This window comes from Colossoma macropomum, unplaced genomic scaffold (assembly GCF_904425465.1).
Source record: "Colossoma macropomum unplaced genomic scaffold, Colossoma_macropomum, whole genome shotgun sequence".
In the NCBI taxonomy this organism is placed as follows: Eukaryota; Metazoa; Chordata; class Actinopteri; order Characiformes; family Serrasalmidae; genus Colossoma; species Colossoma macropomum.
Window position 1 is genome coordinate 258,267 of NW_023496051.1, and position 21,971 is coordinate 280,237.

General features: G+C 37.2%; 1 protein-coding gene across 1 annotated transcript; it reads right to left on the reverse strand.

Annotated features, from left to right (window-relative positions):
- Positions 1–9,567: 9,567 nt before the first annotated feature.
- LOC118804615 lies at positions 9,568–18,592 on the reverse strand. Its single transcript, XM_036565169.1, has 9 exons — positions 18,513–18,592; positions 15,778–15,835; positions 14,187–14,531; positions 13,889–14,107; positions 12,501–12,845; positions 12,153–12,401; positions 10,967–11,075; positions 10,819–10,873; positions 9,568–10,734 (listed from the first exon to the last, which is right to left on the reverse strand). The coding sequence occupies exons 1-9, from the start codon at positions 18,534–18,536 to the stop codon at positions 10,612–10,614; spliced, it is 1,527 nt and encodes a 508-aa protein (XP_036421062.1). The 5' UTR covers positions 18,537–18,592; the 3' UTR covers positions 9,568–10,611.
- Between the last annotated feature and the right edge of the window lie 3,379 nt (positions 18,593–21,971).

Below are 21,971 nucleotides of genomic sequence, written 5' to 3' on the forward strand. Positions count from 1 at the left end.
TTGGTTTGGTGCAAATATCTCAACCACATTAAAGTGACAAATGAGCAACACTAGTTGGTGTAGAATTTTTTTTATTGAACAGCAGATCGATGCCCATTCTTTGAGAACACAGATAGGAAACATTGAAATATGAACACTGGAATAGGGAAAATGTGAATTATTGTGAACACACAATTAAAAAAAAATCACCTAGAGATGAAACGCTAATTTAATTATTTCAAACTAGTCTGAATCTACACTTATCAATTGTATATTTTTTTGTTTATCTCTCTATCCCTAAGATTAGTGCCCACCAAAGCTGAATTATAATCTTACTCTTCATCAAGCAACCATTTCATTGATTCTCACAAAGTCAAAATCTGACCCAAAGTCCTTGCGAAGGTTATCTTTTTTAATTTTAGATGAATCATATATGATTTGTACTTGACAGAGACTGAAAAGCATCAAATGGAAATATCATTTTTAAGCATTGTATAAGTTTAGATTTGGTCCACTATTTATTTATTGGATTAAGCACCTATGCTGTTTCCATGGCCTTGGTATTACTTTCAATTATCATGTGGCATGTGTCAAGGCTGCCCATTATCACCACTCAATCTCTCCTCATACTGCAAGGTGTTAAAGGTGTGGTCCAAAATATCAGTTCAGTTACTGTTACTTCAGTAACAGTAGTTTAATAGATAATACCTATGACATGATCGTAATAGATTTAGGTATAATTGCAGATTCGTTTGCTGAAAGCTGTAATGCTTATGATTTCTAATTCACAATATTTAAACTTAAACTTGAACTGTTACCGTCCAGTGTGAGATTGAAAAGACTAGTTTACTTTAGTTGTTATCTTTACCTGTAACTGTTAGATTGACTGCAGTTGAGCTGAGATGTTTCTCTCCTTGTTCTGTAATAATCATGAGGTGATATTCTCCTGAGTCTCTCTCTCTCAGCTCTCTGATTGTAAGAGTTGAGCTGGACCTTATATTTGTAGTGCTCACTCGTCCTGTGTAGTCTAGGTCTAATGCTAAATCCTCTGGATGTTCCTCATTCCTCCATTTAGCTTTCTGTTTAAAGCTGAACCAGAAGATGATGTCTGGGTAAGAGCATTTCACGGTCACCTCTGAATCCCGCAGAGCACAGATAGTGTGAGGACTGCAGGACACACTGACACTCTCACCCAGACAATCTGAAACAGAAACAAAGTCAATTCTACAGAAAACTACACTACAAATCAATCAAAAATATTAAATAATATTAATTTTCAAGAGTAAGAAAGTGAAAATAAAATGCAATAAAATGAAAATGGTAGAAACAAATGAAAAGCTGATGATTTTAAGATAATCATACCTGATATATTGTGTAGCAAGATTAGTTTTAGCACAATCAATGTGAAGCCCATGGTTCCATTTATTTCTTGAAAATAAAAAGAAAACGGCAAATAAATACATTGCATTGAAAGAGGAATACATATATATTCCTACCATATAGACACATTTTTTAGGTTTACAATTAGTGACTCGAACCTCATATTTGATTAACTTAAAAAGAGAAGAAAGTAGCAATCATGGCATGTGCAGAAGTTTGGACACCCTTCCAGTTGTAAAGTCTTACCAGCTCGGTAGGTCTTAATTGACTTATTAGGACTGGTTAGGCAGGTGTTGTCAGCTGATGACCAGTGTGTAGTAAATTCTCTGACTCTGATAACACTAAACAGCCATGAGTTCCTCTAAGCAGCTGGCTGATCTAAAAATGAAGCTAATTAATTCCCAAAAAGCAGAGGAAGTCAGTAATAAAGATGGCACAGCTCTTCCAGCTTGCAATTTCCACTGTCAAAAATGTCAATGAGAAATGACAGTTAAGGGGAACTGTGGAAGTCCGGGCAAGATTTAGAAAACCAAGAAAACTCTCAAATAGAGTATACTAGCCAGAAAGGCAAAACAAAACCCCCCGTATGACAGCAGAGGATCTGCAGGAAGATTAAGCTAACATGTGAGTCCACAGTTGATACATCACTCTACACTGTAGTAAAAGGTCCTAATTTTACAGGAAATAACCCTTAAATTGTTATGGTAATTTTCATTTTTTTTTAATTGTATGCAAAACCCTGTAAAATTATGGACAACGACTGTAAATCAACAGCCTAACTGTTATTTTAAGGATTCTGCCAAATTACATTTTTTTTAAGAAAAATTACTGTATTATTTATACAGTATTTTTCTGTTTTTGTAAATTACATGCAAATTTCTGGAAAAAGACAATAATTATCTGTAATTAAATAAGAAGCACATTATATAAAGGTTTATGTCCATACTAACAATTTAATGTTTTTTCTTTAAACTTTTAAGGTATATCTTATCAGTTTTATATTTTTGTGTACTTTTACATTTAAACTCAATGGACAGAAATTTAGCAGACATGTTTCATTACATCAAACATAATGCATAGTCTTTTTTAAAGAGTACAGAGCTACACTGCTCTCAAGGCTGCAACTTTCAGGCACGTTGTGGCTCTGGCCACACCCAGCCAGTGATGACACAGTAAGTTATATAAGTGCTTAACTTGTAAAAATATTACAGATACGTTACTAAATAAGCTGCCTACATAGGCAGCTGCCACCCAAATGAACTACACCAATAGCCTCTAACAGTACATATACCAGGTTAACCAACAAGGTAGATGTGTTTAGTAGAGTTGTCAGTACACAGTGTTTGAAAACTGCACCAGGTCTTCTCTACCTGTTACACTAATACCAGCAAACGCTACCAGAATGATCCACCATCCAAATGATGTCTGGTCAGTGGTGGTTCTATGATGGACACTTTGCCCCGATGAATGGAGTAGAGGGTGATACATCATGGCTCAACAGATCGGCTACAGCTAGTAATTGTAAACCTACAAAGCGCACTTATATGGTAAGTGTATCTACTAAGAGTAGGCTGTATGCAAAAGTTTAACCACACCTCCAGTCAAAGTACACATTTTTTTGTTGATTTTCTAAGTGAAAGGAGGTTAACACATCCTCTACAGGGAACTTAAATATGGCATTTTGTTTCTGCAGACTTTATTGCACAATTTCTATTTATTTGCCGGGTTATTAGATAAAATGTAAAACAAAAATGCCATAACATTCTAACAGGCCAAAGAAAAAAAATTTCCCCAATATGTTAAATTCAGCAAATAAACAATAATGTGCATTACAGTGAAGTGTATTCTATATAGAGGATGTGCTAACTTATGTTCACTTAGAAAATCAACAAAACATGTTTGAGCAGAGTTGCCCAAATATTTGCAGACTGTGCAAAATAGGTGTCCCTAATAAACTGGCAACAAAGTGTGCAGTTTCTCTTAATGTTTCTATGTTTCTATAAAATGATCGGCCCTGGAAGGCATCAGTTTGCAACTTTGTACCATGATTCATACATTCTTATGGCTATGCTCTGTATTACATCCATACAAAGTAAATTATAAAGTTGCTGGATTGAACATACAAAAATAATTGTACATTAAAGATAAATATAAATGAAAAATGAATGATAAACATGTTATTTACTTACATTTGAACATGGAGAAGAGATCACATTTACAGTAAAGAGAGATAGCGAGTGTGTGGATGGAAGGGGGGCTACAACTTCAAGCAAGAGGAAACTGTTAGAGATCGTTATCTGATTTGAAAAAAAAAAAGCAACTAACATTCATATACTGCAAAATCTTTGCACATAATCAGAGATCATTCAGTTTGATCACTAGAAACCTCACTAACTACATATTACTGTATTTATTAAGAAGGGGCACAACTATAAAAAAGGGGGACTAATAATAAATGAGTGACGCAGAAGTGGGGGAAGGAGTGAATGTGAGAAGAGCTTATCTTCCATCAGATCATGACGTTTTTAGAGCATTTCTCAACCACACATTGAGAACACATGAAAGTTACGCACAACTCTGTGTTTTTAAGTGCTGCGCTTCAAACCTTAGTATTTTAGTCTGTTTTTCAAATCATGCTCCACTATCCACCTTACTTCTGCGCCCCATGATGCTTAGAGCGACTTCCGGCGAAGCATAAACAGACAATGCATTAAAGGGGGATTTCACAGATTTTTCAAAAATTCTGCATAATTAAATCTTTGAGACATAAACAATGTCTTTCAGACTGTTTTCCTCTCTTCTAGAGGCATTTACTAAGCCAGAATTGTTCACAATGGTGATGATAGGAACCACACAGCTGAAGAGTTTAACGCCTCTTAAAGCTCCCTCACATATAGTTTTTACATGAAATAGTTACAGATACACTGCCTTTATGGTATTTTTGAGAAGATTTTGCCTTAAATAATGTATATTTTAAACATCTATTCATGGTGGAGGGGTATGTGCAGGATGCTATGAGGCAAAATAGGCCCCCAAAAACATATTTTTCCAGACTTAACACTATTTTACCATCATCAACGTTACATATAAAAACTCAGAGAACACATATACACTGGTGGTTTTGGATAGTAAATGAAATGGCTATATTTGTCTTGTAGACATTGCAACGTCTGGATCCTATCACCACTGCCAATAACGTTCTTTCATTTTAAGATGGAACAAGCATGTAAAGAAATCTGAATTGGTAAGATTCTCTACAATGAACCTTTCACATACAATCACTCGGAATGACTTTGTTTACATCTCATGATCAAATTGTGAAGAAATGTTGAAAAATAAGTGGAATTTTTAATGCTTATAGCATCCTAAAGTGATAGAAATATGGGAATAAATAAAAAATTGAACAATCTTTATTGTTGGGATGCTCGAATTCTTATGTGCTGATGTTTGTAATCGATCTGTCAGCAGAAACCTGAGCCTGTGTAAGAGAAACGCTTTAGTCGGAATATCCTGTCACTACCTGATCTGCATCCCCTGTCCGATTCACGCTGCGCATGTGCGCTGTTGTCACGCATGCGTAGAGAATATTACTTTTGCCGAACTACCTGATGTGTAGCGCATATGGGTAAGCACTGGCCATAGTTGAGCTGTAACAAAACAGCTGTAATCTTCAGTAGTAGTTACATCTCTTCTGTAAAAGGACCATTAGAAGCCACTCGGATTAAAACCTTTGCTTTCTAATGGGAACTGGCTGAATGGTTTCCAGTAAAGAGCACTATTTTTCTGTAGAACATCTTTAGATCCCATTAGGAAACCATCAAATGCATTTAGCATGAATCAGCCTTCGGTCACCTGTTAAACCATTAGGATCTGTTACACTGTAGTATCAGATCCTAAAATATAGGCTCAATCTCAAATGGCTTCCTACTCCCTATGTAGTGCGCACTAAGTAGATCATTATATTACAGCTTCTACACACAAACAGTGCATTATATGTCCAAATAAAAGCCATTTATATTCAGTCAAAGTTGCACAACATCCTGTCTAACATTTAGTGCACTGTTTGATGTAGAATCTCTGATTTTATGACCTGTGTAGTGGACTATATAGGGAGTAAGGAGCCATTTGAGATTCAGCCACAGATATGCTGTCATGCTAAACCAATAATGATAATAATTGAGCAGGTTGTTGCCTGTACCCTCGTGTCATTGTGCTCTGACCTGAATGTTTTTACCCATTGAAAGAAACCTAATAAGTAGTATTAAACAAGAAAAGTGAGACTGCTTATGTTATTAGGAGAATATAAAATGTATACCAGTTAAAGAAAGTCTGTTAGGAGCAACCAGTGATAACCAAATGGCAGTTTGTCATCTGGTTGCATTTTATGGGCACAGATTTCAATGCTAACAGGTGGGCTTTTTCAAGGAGTCGTTATGAAGCCACATTCACATCTTTTGAAATTTAGCTTTTTATGCTCATAATATGCTTTAAGTTAATATGGTGATCACCGGCAAAACCAGCAAATGTTGTGTTTTAGATGCTGGTATACTTGTCAGCCACCATGACCATGCTGGGTGACCAGCTAAACCAGCACCAGACCAGTTTAAAACCAGCACAGACCAGCTTAAACCAGCATGGGATGCATGCATGCATTTTGAAATAATTTAAATTATGGTGGAGAGCATATGCAGGGCATATTTTTTCACTGGTGGTTTTGGATAGTAAATAAAATGGCTATATATTCATATTACACCCCTGGTGTAACACATGAAACACATTCATAGTTAGGATAACTATAACACGTAAAGTGCATCTAAACCTTCTGTGTTCAACTTTCTGTTCACACTCAACTGAGACTGGTATGTTTGGTTATTCCACCATATTTTGTGTTTTTGGGCCACTATTCTGAGTATTCCCTGATAAGATAGCTTCCTAATATCCTGTAGTTCCTCTTAGGCAACAATAAGATTAATAAGAAAGACAATGGAGGCTTTTTTGTTAAGTCTCATGCTGTTTAGTTATTTCTCCTTTGCAAAAGACCCCAGTAATCTCATGTCTCCTCTTGAGTTTTAACAGACTCTTTTTTGTCTAATGCTATTTCTCTGAAGAATTTTATTAGAATCGCCATTAGGTTTTCTGTGCCTTCAGAGAACAATATTTGCACAATAAAATCACTGTTGTCTTTTTTAAAAACACCAAGTTAACACCAGTTATAGGACTTTGTAATGATGGGTGTGCTGATATACTGCTTTATATTTTCAATGAATATTTTTTGCCATGTAGCTCCCCATTCCCCCATTCATTAAGATGACTCCATTTGTTCAAAAATAAGTCATTTTAATTATATATATACATATCTCAACCACATTCAGGTGAAAAATAAAAAATGTTAGTTAGTGTAGTATTTTTATTGGCCAGCAGATGGTGGCATTGAACTGTATTTCAACACGGCGGTAGCAGAGGTAAATCAATTTTTCAAAGTTTCAGCATAATACAGTCGCTGAGATGGAAACAAAGTCATTCAGAGTGGTTTGTTGTGAAATGCTCCATTCTAGAGAAACTTAGACAGTCAGAATTGGCCACGGCACTAGAGATAGGAACCAGAGTTTAATGCCTCTAAAAACTAGTTGTAGACATTGGGCCTCAGTCACCAACTATTCTTAAGATTGGATTTCACTCAGCCACTGACAGATTTAACTCAGTTACTATTGTATTTCACTCAGACACTGCACATTTAACTCAGATACTGCTGTATTTCACTCAGACACTGACAGATTTACCTCAGTTACTGTAGCATTTCACTCAGACACTGACAGATTTACCTCAGTTACTGTAGCATTTCACTCAGACACTGACAGATTTACCTCAGTTACTGTAGCATTTCACTCAGACACTGACAGATTTACCTCAGTTACTGCTGTATTTCACTCAGACACTGACAGATTTAACTCAGATACTGCAGCATTTCACGCAGACAATACACATTTAAATCAGTTACTGCTGTATTTCACTCAGTCACTGACAGATTTAACTCAGTTACCATATGCAGTGTCATTTCACTCAGACACTGCACATTTAACTCAGTTACTGCTGTATTTCACTCAGACACTGACAGATTTAACTCAGATACTGCAGCATTTCACGCAGACAATACACATTTAAATCAGTTACTGCTGTATTTCACTCAGACACTGGACATTTAACTTAGTTACCAAGGTATTTCACTCAGACACTGCACATTTAACTCAGATACCGCTGTATTTCACTCAGACACTGCACATTTAAATCAGATACTGCTGTATTTCATTCAGACCCTGACAGATTTAACACAGTTACTGCAGCATTTCACTCAGACACTGCATATTTAACTCAGATACTGCTGTATTTCCCTCAGACACTGACAGATTTACCTCAGTTACTGCGGTCTTTCACTCAGACACTGCACATTTAACTCAGTTACTGCTGTATTTCACTCAGACATTCACAGATTTAACTCAGATACTGCAGCATTTCACGCAGACAATACACATTTAAATCAGTTACTGCTGTATTTCACTCAGTCACTGACAGATTTAACTCAGTTACCATATGCAGTGTCATTTCACTCAGACACTGCACATTTAACTCAGTTACTGCTGTATTTCACTCAGACATTCAGTTTGCACATGTGAATATGACATTTTCCTGGTGAAAATTAATTTCTTACAAATAAATACTAGTACTAGTCAATTGCACTTTTCACATATATAAATTAAATTCTTGAGACCAAGAATAATAGGAAATATAACCTAAAACTCCTTGTCAAAATAATTAAAATTTTAGCATGTCAATTCTATTTTTAACTGTGTGAAAAAAAATCACCTGTTAATGTTAATTAATGTTCAACTTCAATTTCTGTTAGACAGAAATGTTACTGCAATTATAATGAGCTGAACAAAGGCTTGAATAATTAGCAGTAAAATAAATGAATTTACATGCCTAAATACAATTTCTACAATTAAAAGTTTAATTTTAAGATTTTTATACATGCCATTATTTTTAGTAACAACATTTTCTGATAAAGAAACTTTGCTTCTTGAATAAAAGTTAGAAGCATCTTTACCAAACATTATTTGCAGCACTTCTTCCCTCTTTAAAGCTCTGTTTCGGAGAACTTAGTTTTTCTTTTTTTCTTTATTTTTGTTTCCTTCCTGCAGCCAACTGGAGCTTCACTTTTTGTGGGTCTTTTATATGTATGAAGTCATTTACATGTGGATTTTGATTGGCCCTTGCCTAGGACACCAATGAAAATACAGCAGCATCAAAAGACACTGCCACACTGTTACCACTGAAAATACTGCCTATTATGTCAATTTTTATAACTTTGTCATTTTTACCATCACTCATAAAAAAATATTATGCACTTAATACTGTACCTTTTAAGTTGCCTGATCTACTTTATCATGTTTTCATTTTTGGAATCAAGAATCAAGAAAACTCTTGGTATCGATTCCATTGATTCATTTGATTGATCACAATTAAGAATGTATATACACAAACACTGCCCTGCGATGGACTGGCGACCTGTCCAGGGTGTATCCTGCCTTCCGCCCAATGACAGCTGGGATAGGCTCCAGCACCCCAACGCGACCCAGATGGATAAGCGGTTTAGATGATGTATGTATTTATGTATGTATACACAAACAGCCCTATTTGGCAATAAGATCATGCATTTCCTATTATACTGCTACTACTACTACTACTACTACTAATAATAATAATAATAATAATAATAAACAGACAAAAAGTTTAGTATGCATTTTTTTATTTTCAATTATATATTCAAGTACATACAATACATGCAACAATACAGTCATCCAGCAAAAACTCTAAAGCAAAATGACCAGTCCTCTTAAAAATCCGTCTACTTCCTTAGACTGTGTTCAGATGACGGAGCGTGTTCCACCCAAAGCGGCATTATATCCTACGGTAGCTCAGCAGAGAGCTAACAGGTTAACAGGCTACTCCAAAAATATTCTGCTTGAAATTGAAATATTTACTAAATGAGTCACTGAAAACTGTAACATACAGAGTAAGATACATTTTAATTTAATGTCTTACATGCTAAACTGCCACAAATAGCATTAAACCCAGTGTGGGTAATTGAATTAAGCTGCTGTTAGCTGGGTACTAACATAACATTGCACATCTCACAGATTTAGTGTAAATTAGCACTGCTGTAATGATGAAATATGGTCTACTTAGTATAGTAAAAAACTAGATAGCTACAAATTGCACCCATATGGTACCCATATTGAAAGGCTGGCATCAGCTATTTCTTAAATCTGCATTTAAAACATAATAAATATTCACCTTGTATAACCTTCATATAATAATTGTTTCCAAAAGTCTTTCTATTTACCTGTTTTTTGAATCATTGTTTGCATATGCTTCATATATGAATATTTACAAACTTTGATACTTGTCGTGCTATGTATCCTTGATCTATCCATTTGATTAGCTCCGCTTATTATATAGTTGCACTCTGTAGTTCTTCATCTACATACTGTAGTCCATCTGTTTCTCTGCATCTCCGGTAGCCACCTTTCACCCTATTTTTCAATGGTTAGGACCCCCACAGGACCACCACAGAGCAGATATTATTTGGGTGGTGATCATTCTCAGCACACTGACATGGTAGCAACACAGCGGTGTTGCTGGAGTTCTTAAACAACTCAAGTGACTGCTGCAGAACAGTACATCTACAAAAAATATCCAGCCAGCAGCATCCTGTGTCAGAAACTGATCACCGATGAGGAACGGATGTTAAGATGACTATCACAACTTTATATGTACAAGTTAGACCAACAAGGTAGGAGTGTCTAATAGAGTGGACAGTGAGTGGTGTTTAAAAACACCAGCAGCACTGCTGTGTCTGATCCACTTGTACCAGTGCAACATGCACTAACACGCCACCACCTTGTCAGAATCACTGCAGTGCTGAGAATGACCCACCACCTAAATAGTACCTGTTCTGTGGAGGTCCTGAGCATTGATGAGAAGGGTGAAGAATGGCTAAAAGATTAGCCTAAACTACAATCTGTAATTGTAGAACTACAAAGTGCACATGGACCTGATAAACTGGACAAGGTGGATACGAGGTGTGTACTTAATAAAGTGATTGGATTTCAAATTTGAAGATCTCCAGAAGTCCAGCAGTTTGGCCTCAGCATTGCAGTCATGGCACAGATTTTCTCACAGTGTGGCAGCGGTTTATCTCTTGAATTTCACAGCGGCGTACTGGACACGCTCTGTGTTGTCTTGAGGACATCTGGAGGACGCAGACTCCTCAGTGCAGGAATGTGAGAAATGAATGCTAGAGTAGTGAAGAACATCCTGAGCCAAGAAAGACAGACAGATGAGTTATGTACCCCATACTTAAAGATGTCATATGAAATCCCTCCTTCCTAAAGCACTCACCTGCCTACTTTGCCCAGTGCTTCCATGGTCTTTAGCTGGCCTGGACTTTCTCCTCCTGAAAGATAAACAACCATTGCAGTGTTTGTTGAAATTGATAACATGCATTCAGTTGAAAATCATGTTTATATCACATTAATCATTTACATACCACAGCCATACAGCTGCTATGATGAGTATTAGAACCAGAAAGACTGACGCTCCCACTATTGCTCCCACTGTCGCATTCTTTGACATCGAACTCTCTGGAGCTCCGAGACCTCCAGAAATAAACAATGGTAAGAGAAAGACGGGAAGAATTAATATGATACATTTTAGGGCTGACCTGAATACCATTTTCTGGGCTTCGGCGCTTCGGCAGTAATCTACAGCAAATATTCAAAGCTTCGCCCCATGTGGGAGGGACCCACGTCTGACACCCATGTTGAAAGCACATCCAGGGCTTCATCCACTGTAAAATCCTAATCTTCAGGCTAGCTGATTTCCTTGCTGTGGTACTCACCATGCAGCTTTGCTACATTTACCAGCACTGCAGGTTTCTCTTAGCAGTGGACTAGTAGGTGATAGCACAGTGCATGTACGGTTTAACACTTCATAGTGGTGGTCTAATTTGAGGTACATGGCAGCACTAGTAAGGATCCAATGCAGCGGGGCACTGATAAAAATAAAGCTGCATTATGGACTGTAACCTGAACTCATTTAGGTTTCTCCTGAGAATCCTGAACAGTTTGCATTCACCTTTATTAATAGCCTACATTTATATGTATATATATATATATATATATATATATATATATATATATATATATATATATATATATATATAATAATTAAAAAATGAACACATACTCAATGAATGCATATCCGAATAGGCAAATATTTGGGGCCAGCCCTAATATATTCATGATCTAATGGGGTTGACCATGCTAGTCGACTAGTCAGCTAATAAATCCACTAGACAGCACTGTGGACAGCAGTCAAATAGTTGAGGATAATGCCTGAAATGCAGTTGTGGTAAAAACTGCAGTGACAAGGCAGTTGAAAAGAACATAAATATCTTTTCTGCTAAACACAAAGCCCAAAGTACCTTACTAGAAATACCACATGAAACAGCAACAATTACACTGCAAGCTTGCAAAGACTGTGTTGAAATATCAGCCTTGTGAGTCTGACCTGGTAAATTTTGAGAAATGTGCCATTTGATGATGATGATGGCATTCAAAACACCCAATTACAGACTGACATGTGCAACAGAAACAAACTTGGAATAGCAGCAATTTGTTGTTGTCTTAACAGCAAATTATAAAAAAATAGATAAAGTAAGGCTGTTTCCTTACATGGATTACTGAATGTTTGATCAGGAGAGCGGAACTCCTCGTGTCCTTTCAATGCACAGGAGTAGTTGCCTACATCTTCACTGCATTTCAGGTACAGCTTGTTGTCTCTGGTGAGTTTGTTAGTTACAGGCTGTCGGTTCTTGTACCAGATGTATGTGGGGTTGTTAGGCAGAGTGCAGGCGCTGCTACACATCAGTGTTACTGTCTGGTCATCTGATGCAGTGCTGAAAATCACTCTCACCTGCAGAGCTGAACATGCAGAAAAAATAAAGAATTCTTGTTTTTAATCCATTAGCAAATCCACAAAAAGAGCCAACAAATAGAAAGAAGTTCAGAGTAGTATGTCACCTGTAACACTCAGAATGATTCCAGGTTTACCAGAGAATTTTCCTTTCTCAGAGTCAGTGATAATTCGAAAGTAATATTCTCCAGAGTCGCTCTCTTTCAAATCTCTCATTCTCAGAGTGCAGTTTCTCTCTTCATCTTCAATAAACTCCACTCGACCAGTAAACTGCTTTTCCTTGCGTAGGTCTTTTTGCTCCTGCTTAGACCAGTTGTAGTGCCAGAATGCATCCCTGAATTCTTTACCACTGGGATAAGTGTAAGTGCAGTGAAAGTCCACTGATGAACCCTGCAAACCACACACTCTTCTATTTGTGTAGTTCACACTCCAGCAATTCTTACCAGAAACACCTGAAAAGATAAAGGTTATTAGAAGATGTTATTTAAAACCACACTGGCATGTTTAAAGAGTCCTTTTTAAAAGCCTCAGCAGGTCTATTAGCTTTAGTTTTTTTCATTGTTAACAACGTTAAATCATGTTTCCTCGACATACTGACTACTGACTTATATTTAGGACTATAAAATTGAATAGAGCACCACTTTTTGGGTAAGATAAAAAAAAAGAAAGTGCATCCCTGAGTTCCACTTTATTTACGTTTTCTGCCTGCATGGTATACCAAAACAGAAAAAACAGAAAAAAATATTTCTAGCATCACTTGTACAATTTCAGCAATCAAAAACTTTTTAGCCCCCACAATGTTTCTCCACTGCTAATGTGCGAGAGATGGATAATGTAGGAATAAAAATGATTAACTAACACATAGCTTGTTACACCTGCTTTGACCAGCAGCAGGCCTCTGTTTTTCTTTTCCTTACCCTTTGGTGACTGCGGAGCTAACTGGCTAGCAATTAGCAATACAAGTTTGGACCATTCAATAGACAATTCAACTAGAGAACTGGCCATACAGTTACAGGTGTGCAGAGCACTGTGTTTTTAGCTGTTAGCCCTGCAGAGGCTGTGCTTCTGCCATGTTTGATGCTGTTTTCAGCAAATTAAAAATAAAGCTGCATTATGGCCCATAACCTGGAGTTGTTTAAGCTTCTCCCGAGAATCCCATATGTTATTGGTATTTTACAGTTCGCCTTTACTGATAGCCTACATTTAGCCAAAAAAATAAAAAATAAAAAAAACAATATCTAAATCCCAAAATTTAAAACCAAAGACCTACTCAATTAACGCATATCTGAATAGGTGAATATATATATATTTTTTTTGGTAATAAATGTTGACTATATGAGCTCTGGCCGAAATCATTAATCGCAATTAAAATGCGATCACCTGGTCACTGAAGGGTAAGGGGGAGGAAGTCCCCTGGCTGAAATTGGTATAACATGCTAATTGTTTGCATTAGCTCCAGGGTTTTTTTTTTTCAGCTGGTCACCCTTATACTTACACAATGGAGAGGAGAGTATGTCGTTATAACCATAAACAGAGCAGGAGTAGCTTCCTTTATCATCATCATCATTGGATAAAGAAAAGGGATCACTGTAGTTTGTGTCTTTCCCTGTAAATTGTCCATTTTTGTACCAGAAGTAACGCTGCCGGGCAAAGGTCAGAGGGCAGGAAGTGTTGCAGGTCAGAGTGTTTGGCCTGTTTTTCTTCACCTGCAGGTCTGAATGGAGTTAATAATGTATCATTACATAACAGATGAGTATAACTGAACATGTTCTACAGACTGGCTGCTTTATTACCTGTAACTGTTAGATTGACTGCAGTTGAGCTGAGATGTTTCTCTCCTTGTTCTGTGATGATCATGAGGTGATATTCTCCTGAGTCTCTCTCTCTCAGCTCTCCGATTGTAAGAGTTGAGCTGGAGTTTGTGCTCTCAATGTTCACTCGTCCTGTGTAGTCTGAGTCTGAAGCTAAATCCTCTGGATGTTCCTCATTCCTCCATTTAGTTTTCTGTTTAAAGCTGAACCAGAGTGCAGTTTTGATCATGATGTTTGAGTAAGAGCATTTCAGCTTCACCTCTGAATCCCGCAGGGCACAGATAGTCTTAGGACTGCAGGACACACTGACACTCTCACCCAGACAACCTGAAACAGAAAGTTAAATTACAGATTGAGAAAAATATGAACAAAAAAGCAAAATGCATGTTCAAAACACTTGTAATGACAGCAAAACACTCTTGCAACTTGATATATATCTGGAAAACGTAACATAAACTACTATAAATAGCATAAAACAATAACAACAATGAGAACTTGAACCTTGAAGAATTTTTATTTTCCATGTCTGATCAATGAACTATTCAAAAAACGCAAGTACAATTTATCCTGCTAAAGACCTGCTAGACAAGTGGTTTAAAAAGCACAGTTTTTATCGTTACAATCTTTCTTTACAATCATTCTAAACAAAAAGATTTTGGTGAATGAAGGCCCAGCGTTCTGTGGGTGAGGTTGTACTGCGGCCAGTCACTAGAGGGCATCAGAGACATTTCAGCTTCACTTAGAGTGGTGGTTATAGGAACCAGGGGTCACCATATCTACAACACAAACATAGCCTTTTTATTTACTTTCCAAAACCAATAGTGAACCTACTCATGTCTTCTGAGTTTTTAAATGTCATATTAATGATCCTAAAATTGTGTTTAGTCTGAAAAAAAAAGTTTTCTTTGGTGGGTATGTACCCCTCCGCCATCAGTGGATTTTAAATAATGTTTTAGGCCAAAATCTTTTTTCAAAAATATCATTAAACAAGCATCAGACAGTGTATTCATGGCCATTTCATGTCAATAACGTTTTATCAGGGAGCCTTTAAAAGCATTAAACACATCAGACATTTGGTTACTTTCACCACCACTGTGGACAATCATGACTCTGCAAGTTTCTCCAGAAAGGAGCGTTTTACGTCAGTAAGTCATGCCATGCCAGCAACCGAATTACTGAGTGTGTCTGAAATTACTTGTGATGATTCAGATAAGCTTGCATAAGGCTAAACTGGTGGACATAAACTTTTTTAGCCTTAAAGCTCCAGTACAAAAATAAAGAGCCTCCGACACTAAAGATTAGCTGATCAACTAAACTAACGGTGTTTTTTTGGCTAAACTGCTTTAACATTACAAGAGAAACTACAAAACTGGTCTTAGATCAGCCAAGAACTGCAACATTTATCATTGTAGCATTCGTGACATGAATAAAAACACTGTAGATGAGCTAAAGACTTTATATTCTCCATATAGCAGGAGAGAAAGCAAATTTTCATTCACTATCGTAAATCACAGTTTATTGACTCAGTAATATAGTATTCTCTGTAGAATGAGGACAAAAATAGTAGGCCTACCTCTAGCATTCAACAGTATGACCAGCAAAAGGATTCTGAAGTCCATCCTTCCACTTAGCTAAAGAAAACAGAACAATGTGACTGTTTTCCCAAGTAAATTCTATTAACACACGGAACAATAATGTACATGGATGTACTGAACACCATATTCCATTAACACATGATACCCTAATGTGCATGGATGTACTGACCGCCTATTTACAGATTTGTTATGGAATTCATTGTAACAATTTACAATAGCGTTCCTTAAATCAGTGCTTACCTTAGCACTATGTAATTAGTTAAGTATTAAGTATTACTATAGTAGTTTTTCATTAATCACTCCTTCTTACAATAAACTACTCTTACCTAAGTGCAATCCAAGCTTAAACAGCTGTGGTAAATACATGTTTAATGGCTCTTAACTAATGCTTTAGTTACTAAGTTAGTAATAAGCTGAGGGGAACTCAGAAAATTTTGGGGGAGTAAAAAATGCCTGTAATTTTAGTTAATTTTTAGAATCATGCTTGTATTTAAACTCTGTAAGGTCTACAAGTATTACAGTACCACTCTTATTGCAATGTTAAGTTTTGAATGGAAACAAAGGGGTTAAATTTTCGAAACACAGAGCAGAAAATCCGAAATTGTTTTTCTCTGTGGTATCTAGGTAGATATAGTTAAGTAAGTTCTCCTATTGTTTAGGGCTTCAGGAGCTGAAGAGAAGTCCTAAAGCATTAGATTAGCCATCAGCATAATGACAAACAGAGGAATCAACCAATCATGTTTTGATTTCCAGTGGGGGGGACCAGTTTCGTGGGAAAAAAGATGCCTCTAGGTCTTCTGGAAGAAATAAAAAACAGCAGCAGCAGCAGAAGCAGCAGCTCTATTCCAGCCTTTGTACTGAGAAAGTCAGATTTTCCATCCCACTTTAACCTTTTAAATTTATTACCCGCTTCTATATCCTAAGAATAGCTCAGCCAGTTTGCTTTGAAGTCCCTTTAGTTACTGAATAATAAGCCTTAGTATGAAATAAGCCTGAGATTTTAAGGGATTGAACAGTGCAGCAGATACATTCTGCTGTCCAAATGCACCAGAATATCACTGCTGCACCGTTTAAGGTGGAGCAGAAAATTGGAATAAGAAGCTAAATTCAGCCTCGTCAGAAAGCATTCATGCAAATCACCATTAGCTTAGCACTAACAAACTACTAGAATCCTATAGAGATACTAGCGGAGGTTAGCATTATCGTAGAGGTGGGATTTTTTCTCATGTTTTGACTGAGTTGTGACATTTGTGTCATTTTTGACATTTGTGACACTAGCTTTAATAGTCACAGTTTGCCACAGTAATAAGTAATCAAATGCTGCTGTATCAGTTGTCCTCAGTGTAATAAACCGCATGTCTAATGAAAGTATAATCATTGTAGTAACTGTATATACATTTAAAGTGTCATTAATTAATGCTTATGTAGTTGGTTGAAATCAATGCTACACTTACTAATCTATCAATACAACTTTATATGGCACATATTGGGGTTTTTATTAAGGTCTTAGTCTTTTTTCCAATAAAAAACAAACTAGACATGTCCAAATGGTTTATTCACCATGCACTAATCTTTATTCATTATAATAGGAACATAATTGGAGGTCTGTTATGGGAAAATCAGAAATAAAACTTTTTTAAGCAAATTATTGAACATGAAGCCCTCGTCTTATCAATTAACATCTTATTAGTCTATAATTGGCAACATTTTAGTCCTATATGTTCTAGGTTCTGTGTTCTCACTGTGTTCTCACTGTGTTCTTACTGAAAGACTTTGCTTACATCTTAACCATTTAATTATACAGACATATTGAAAAATCTGAAGAATTCCTCTTCAAAATAAAGTGTCCCCCTTATTATTCTTATTATTCGTGGTTTCACAAGTGATGTGGAAAATCAATGCAATAAAACCACCAGTAACAACTAAAAGCTTTAATCAATGCAATAAATGATTAAAATGAGTAGCAGTTGCAGAAGAGCTACTGTTGTAATACTTTATTACATACTGCTTGGCAATTTTCACCAATTTTTCAAAATGACTGAATATATAAAAGGTTAATATGTAAGTATTAGCATCAGAGTGGTTTGGTGTGAAATGCTCCATTCTTGAGAAACTTACATAATCAGAATTATTCACAGTGGTGGTGGTAGGAACCAGACGTCCAAAGTGTTTAATGTCCCTAAAAGCTATTAACATGAACTAGGTATGAATACATTGTCTGATGCCTGAGAAATTGTTTTATGACAGTTTTGGGGAAAAAAAAAAACATTTTGGCCTAAAACATGTTTTGTTTAAACCATTCATGGTGGAGTGGTACATGCAGAGTGTTGCTCGGCAAAATAGTTCCCAAAAAAAACTTTTTTTTCAGATTGTACCATCATCAGCACCACAGGTAAAAGACACATGAAGGTCCACTGGTGGTTTTGGATAGTAAATAAAATGGCTATATTTGTGTGGTAGACATCACAACTCCTGGTTCCTATCACCACCACTGTAAAGTTTCTCTACACTGGTCCATTTCACATCAAACCTCTCTAAATGACTTTGTTTACATCTCAGCGACTGAATTATGCAGAAATTCTGAAAAATCAGCGTCATTCTTTAAGCATTAATAAAGGAACTGTATTGTAAAGTATTATACCAGGTTCATTACTATCTACTAGACAGATATCAAAGCACAGTAAATGAGTAAACATAAAGCAAGTGTACTTACTTGCATCCTCTTGGCACTCCTCATAAGTTAGCTGCAGTACGGAGTGTGTCAGTGGTGTGTGTGCGGGCGCAGGTTATGAGCAAAGGAAGGAGTGTACAGACTTGATTTACTTCCCTTTTTTTCCTCTACATGTTCACTTGAAGTAATATAAACAGTCACGAAACGGTTAACATCAGCTGTTACCTTGTTACTTCATTCATTATTGTTCTTTATGAAAAATGACCAAAGATATCAATCCTTTTCTAGTTTCTAGTGATCTGTTGGCACTACTTGAGCCACAGTGTGCTGCGAAAAGTTGGTTGTGAAAAAGGAAAATATGAATCAATCACAAGTGCTTTATTTTGCATCACTGCCCATGAACCAGGCGGGTGGTTATATGTCATACTGGATGTTTTTTCCATTGTCCTGCATTAACATTCTCAGGCACAGTTGCTCTTGTTTTTCCTTACATATTTCACTAACACACACGGATCACGGCCATTATTTGCATTCAACCCCAATTTCCAGCCCTATTTACTGATGTCTTTTACATACACTGTATGGTCAAAAGTATGTGGACACTTGACCGTCACACCTATATGAGCTGTTGGACATCGCATTCCAAAACCACCGGCATTAATATGGAGTTGCCCTCATTTTGTGGCTATAACAGCCTCTGCTCTTCTGTGAAGGCTTGGAGTGTGTCTATGGGAATCTGTGACCATTCAGTCAAAAGAGCATTTATGAGGTCAGGCACTGACATTGGATGAGAGGGCCTGGCTCATAATAAACATTCCAGTTCAACTCAAAGGTGTTCAATGGGGTTGAGGTCAGGGCTCTGTGTAGGCCACTGGAGTTCCTCCACACCAAACTTGTCAAAACATGTCTTTATGGACCTTGCTTGGTGCACTGGGGCATAGTCATGCTGGAACAGGAAAGGGTCTTCCCAAAACTGTTGCCATAAAGTTGGAGGTGTATAATTGTATAAAGTGTGTTTGTCTGCTGTATCATTAACATTCCCATTCAACTAAGGGGCCCAAACCAGCCCCAGACCATTATCCGTCCTCCACCAAATCTGCCAAAACCAGATTCATCCATCAGACTTCCAGATTGTGAAGTGTGATTCATCACTCCAGAACACGTTTCCACTGCTCCAGAGTCCAGTGCCGGTGTGCGTTACACCACTCCAGCTGATGTTTGCCATTGTGCTTAGTGATCTTAGGTTTGTGTGCAGCTGCTCGGCCATGGAAACCCATTTAATGAAGCTCCTGACACATTTTTCTTGCCGTGGTCTATGGCTTTGTGGTTGTTCTTGCTCTTAGACTTTTTTATTTCACAATAGCAGCACTTACAGTAGGCTGGAGCAGATCTAGCAGGCCAGAAATTTCATAAACTACACTTGTGGTTAAAGTGGCATCCTATGACCATCACTGAGCCCTTCAGTAAAACCTGTTGCACTGCCAGTGTTTGTCTATGGAGACTGCATGGTTGTGTGCTTGATTTATCCAACTGTTCGCAATGGATTTGGCTGAAACACTTGAACTCAGTAATTTTGAGGGGTGCAACAATTCTTTTGGCTCTACAGTGTAGATCCAAATGCAGATGTTACTTCGATGTTAGTCATTGAAACACAAGCGAGCACTTGTGACTGAAGCTCTTTCCATCCATGCACCCGTAATGAACCCTCTTCCAAAGGGTGTCTCAAAGAGCTCCCTAGTTCAGTAGTTAGGGTGCTGCTCAGGGAGTCAGCAGTTTTCCAGGGTTTCCATTGTCACAATTATTCTAGAGCACAGGGACATTCACTCCCTGAAAGTACCCACAACACAGCATGAACACCAGTGAGAGAAGAAAGACATTCAATGATCAACAAAGAGAAAGAGAAGCTCCTTTGACCCAATAAGATTATTGTTGGTTAGCTTTTATGATTTTATGAACTTTATATAAACTCATATACCCTTAAATTCAGTCTTTTTCCCATAAAGTAACCTCAGATTAAACTGAGGTTTACAATTTATAAATAACTCCTAATGTCTATTAGTTTGCATCTTATACAGTATTACAATGATGAGGTGAAGTAGCAGGTAATAGTGAAATGAAAATGAAAAAAGCAGTAGTGAAAACATCTACTGTGCTTTATTATACAAAAGTGTATAATGGAACTCAATCAGTAGTGTCTATAGACAAAACGTGAAACAGGTCTGTCAAACTGCTTTCAAACTACCGTCACATAGTTCATTATCCAGACAATAAGATGTCCACTTAGACATTTCTGCAGTGTCACGTCAAAAGTTGTGTGTGAGTGATCGTCATTACAGTGAGTCAGTAAGTAAATGGTCAGTAAAGGGAACAGTTTGGCAAAAAAATACACCATTACACCATTTCCCTCAACGCCTGTCAGTCAACTAATATATGTTTGTTGTCTGAGGTTTGCTTCTTTAGAGGTTGCACTGGAGCCGTGAGGCTAAAGCAGCTAATAAGTAAGGAAAGGTCATAGCCCACCAAACAGAACTGTGTAATGGAACTACTATGGACAAAATCTAAATAATGAAGTTTTCAGCTAAACAATATACATCTGTCCAAGTTTATAGATAACAGTAAGTCATACAGCTTCAGAAACTACCTCAGATGGGGACACAAGTCAGCGACTTGGACTTGAGTCATCCTCAAGTCACATGTTTATGTGACTTGTAACTCAACTGGCACTTAACTGACTTGTTAACTCACTGTTAACTCATTCATGACTCAATTCTGACCCACACTGACTCGCAGTGACTCGCAACTCTGACTCACGTACAACTGATTCGTGACTCGACTCAGACTCACACTTACCTGACACGCAACTCGACTCTGACTCACACTTAACTGACTCACAACTTAACTCAGCCGTGCACTTAACTGACTTAACTCTGACTCACACTTAACTCACTCAACTCATTATCGACTTGGACACCTGCTTACCTGGTTTGCAGTCAGACTCGTAATTAAATGACTCAACTCAAACTCATTTAACTGACTTGTGACTCGACTTAGGCTTAACTGACTCACGACTAAACTTGGACTCATGCTTAACTGACTCATGACTTGACTCAGATTCACGCTTAACTGATTTGAGACTCGACTCTGAGTTAAGACTTAAGACTTTCAACCAGAGAAAAAAGCACAACACAACTGACTGAATTAGGAGCACCAATCTTAGTGCGATGAAGGAATAAAACCTTTTGTTTCCAACCTTACATGTGAGATTTAGCATTTTCCATGCACAGTGTTGAGGTTTAAGGGCATTGCATTATGGGTATTGTCAGGAAATTATGTTATTATCTTGGCAAGCTGTTTAGACAATCATTTTTGCACAGTGTCAAGTCAAATGGTATCTGTCTGTCATGATTACAGTGAGCAAGCAAAGAGTAAATAGTCCATTTGGGAGAAGTTAACCATTTAAAAACTCATTTTAGAGCGCAGAGATTCTTTAAAACTTGCTAA

What these genes read in the sequence shown, in the direction of transcription:
- LOC118804615 (XM_036565169.1), bottom strand. Translation starts at nt 18,536, where the DNA reads ATGAGGAGTGCCAAGAGGATGCAA. An exon ending in CATACTGTTGAATGCTAGAG is followed by an intron (nt 14,532 to 15,777) that starts GTAGGCCTACTA and finishes TTTCTGTTTCAG; the next exon opens with GTTGTCTGGGTGAGAGTGTC. An exon ending in TCAAACATTCAGTAATCCAT is followed by an intron (nt 11,076 to 12,152) that starts GTAAGGAAACAG and finishes TTATTTCTGGAG; the next exon opens with GTCTCGGAGCTCCAGAGAGT.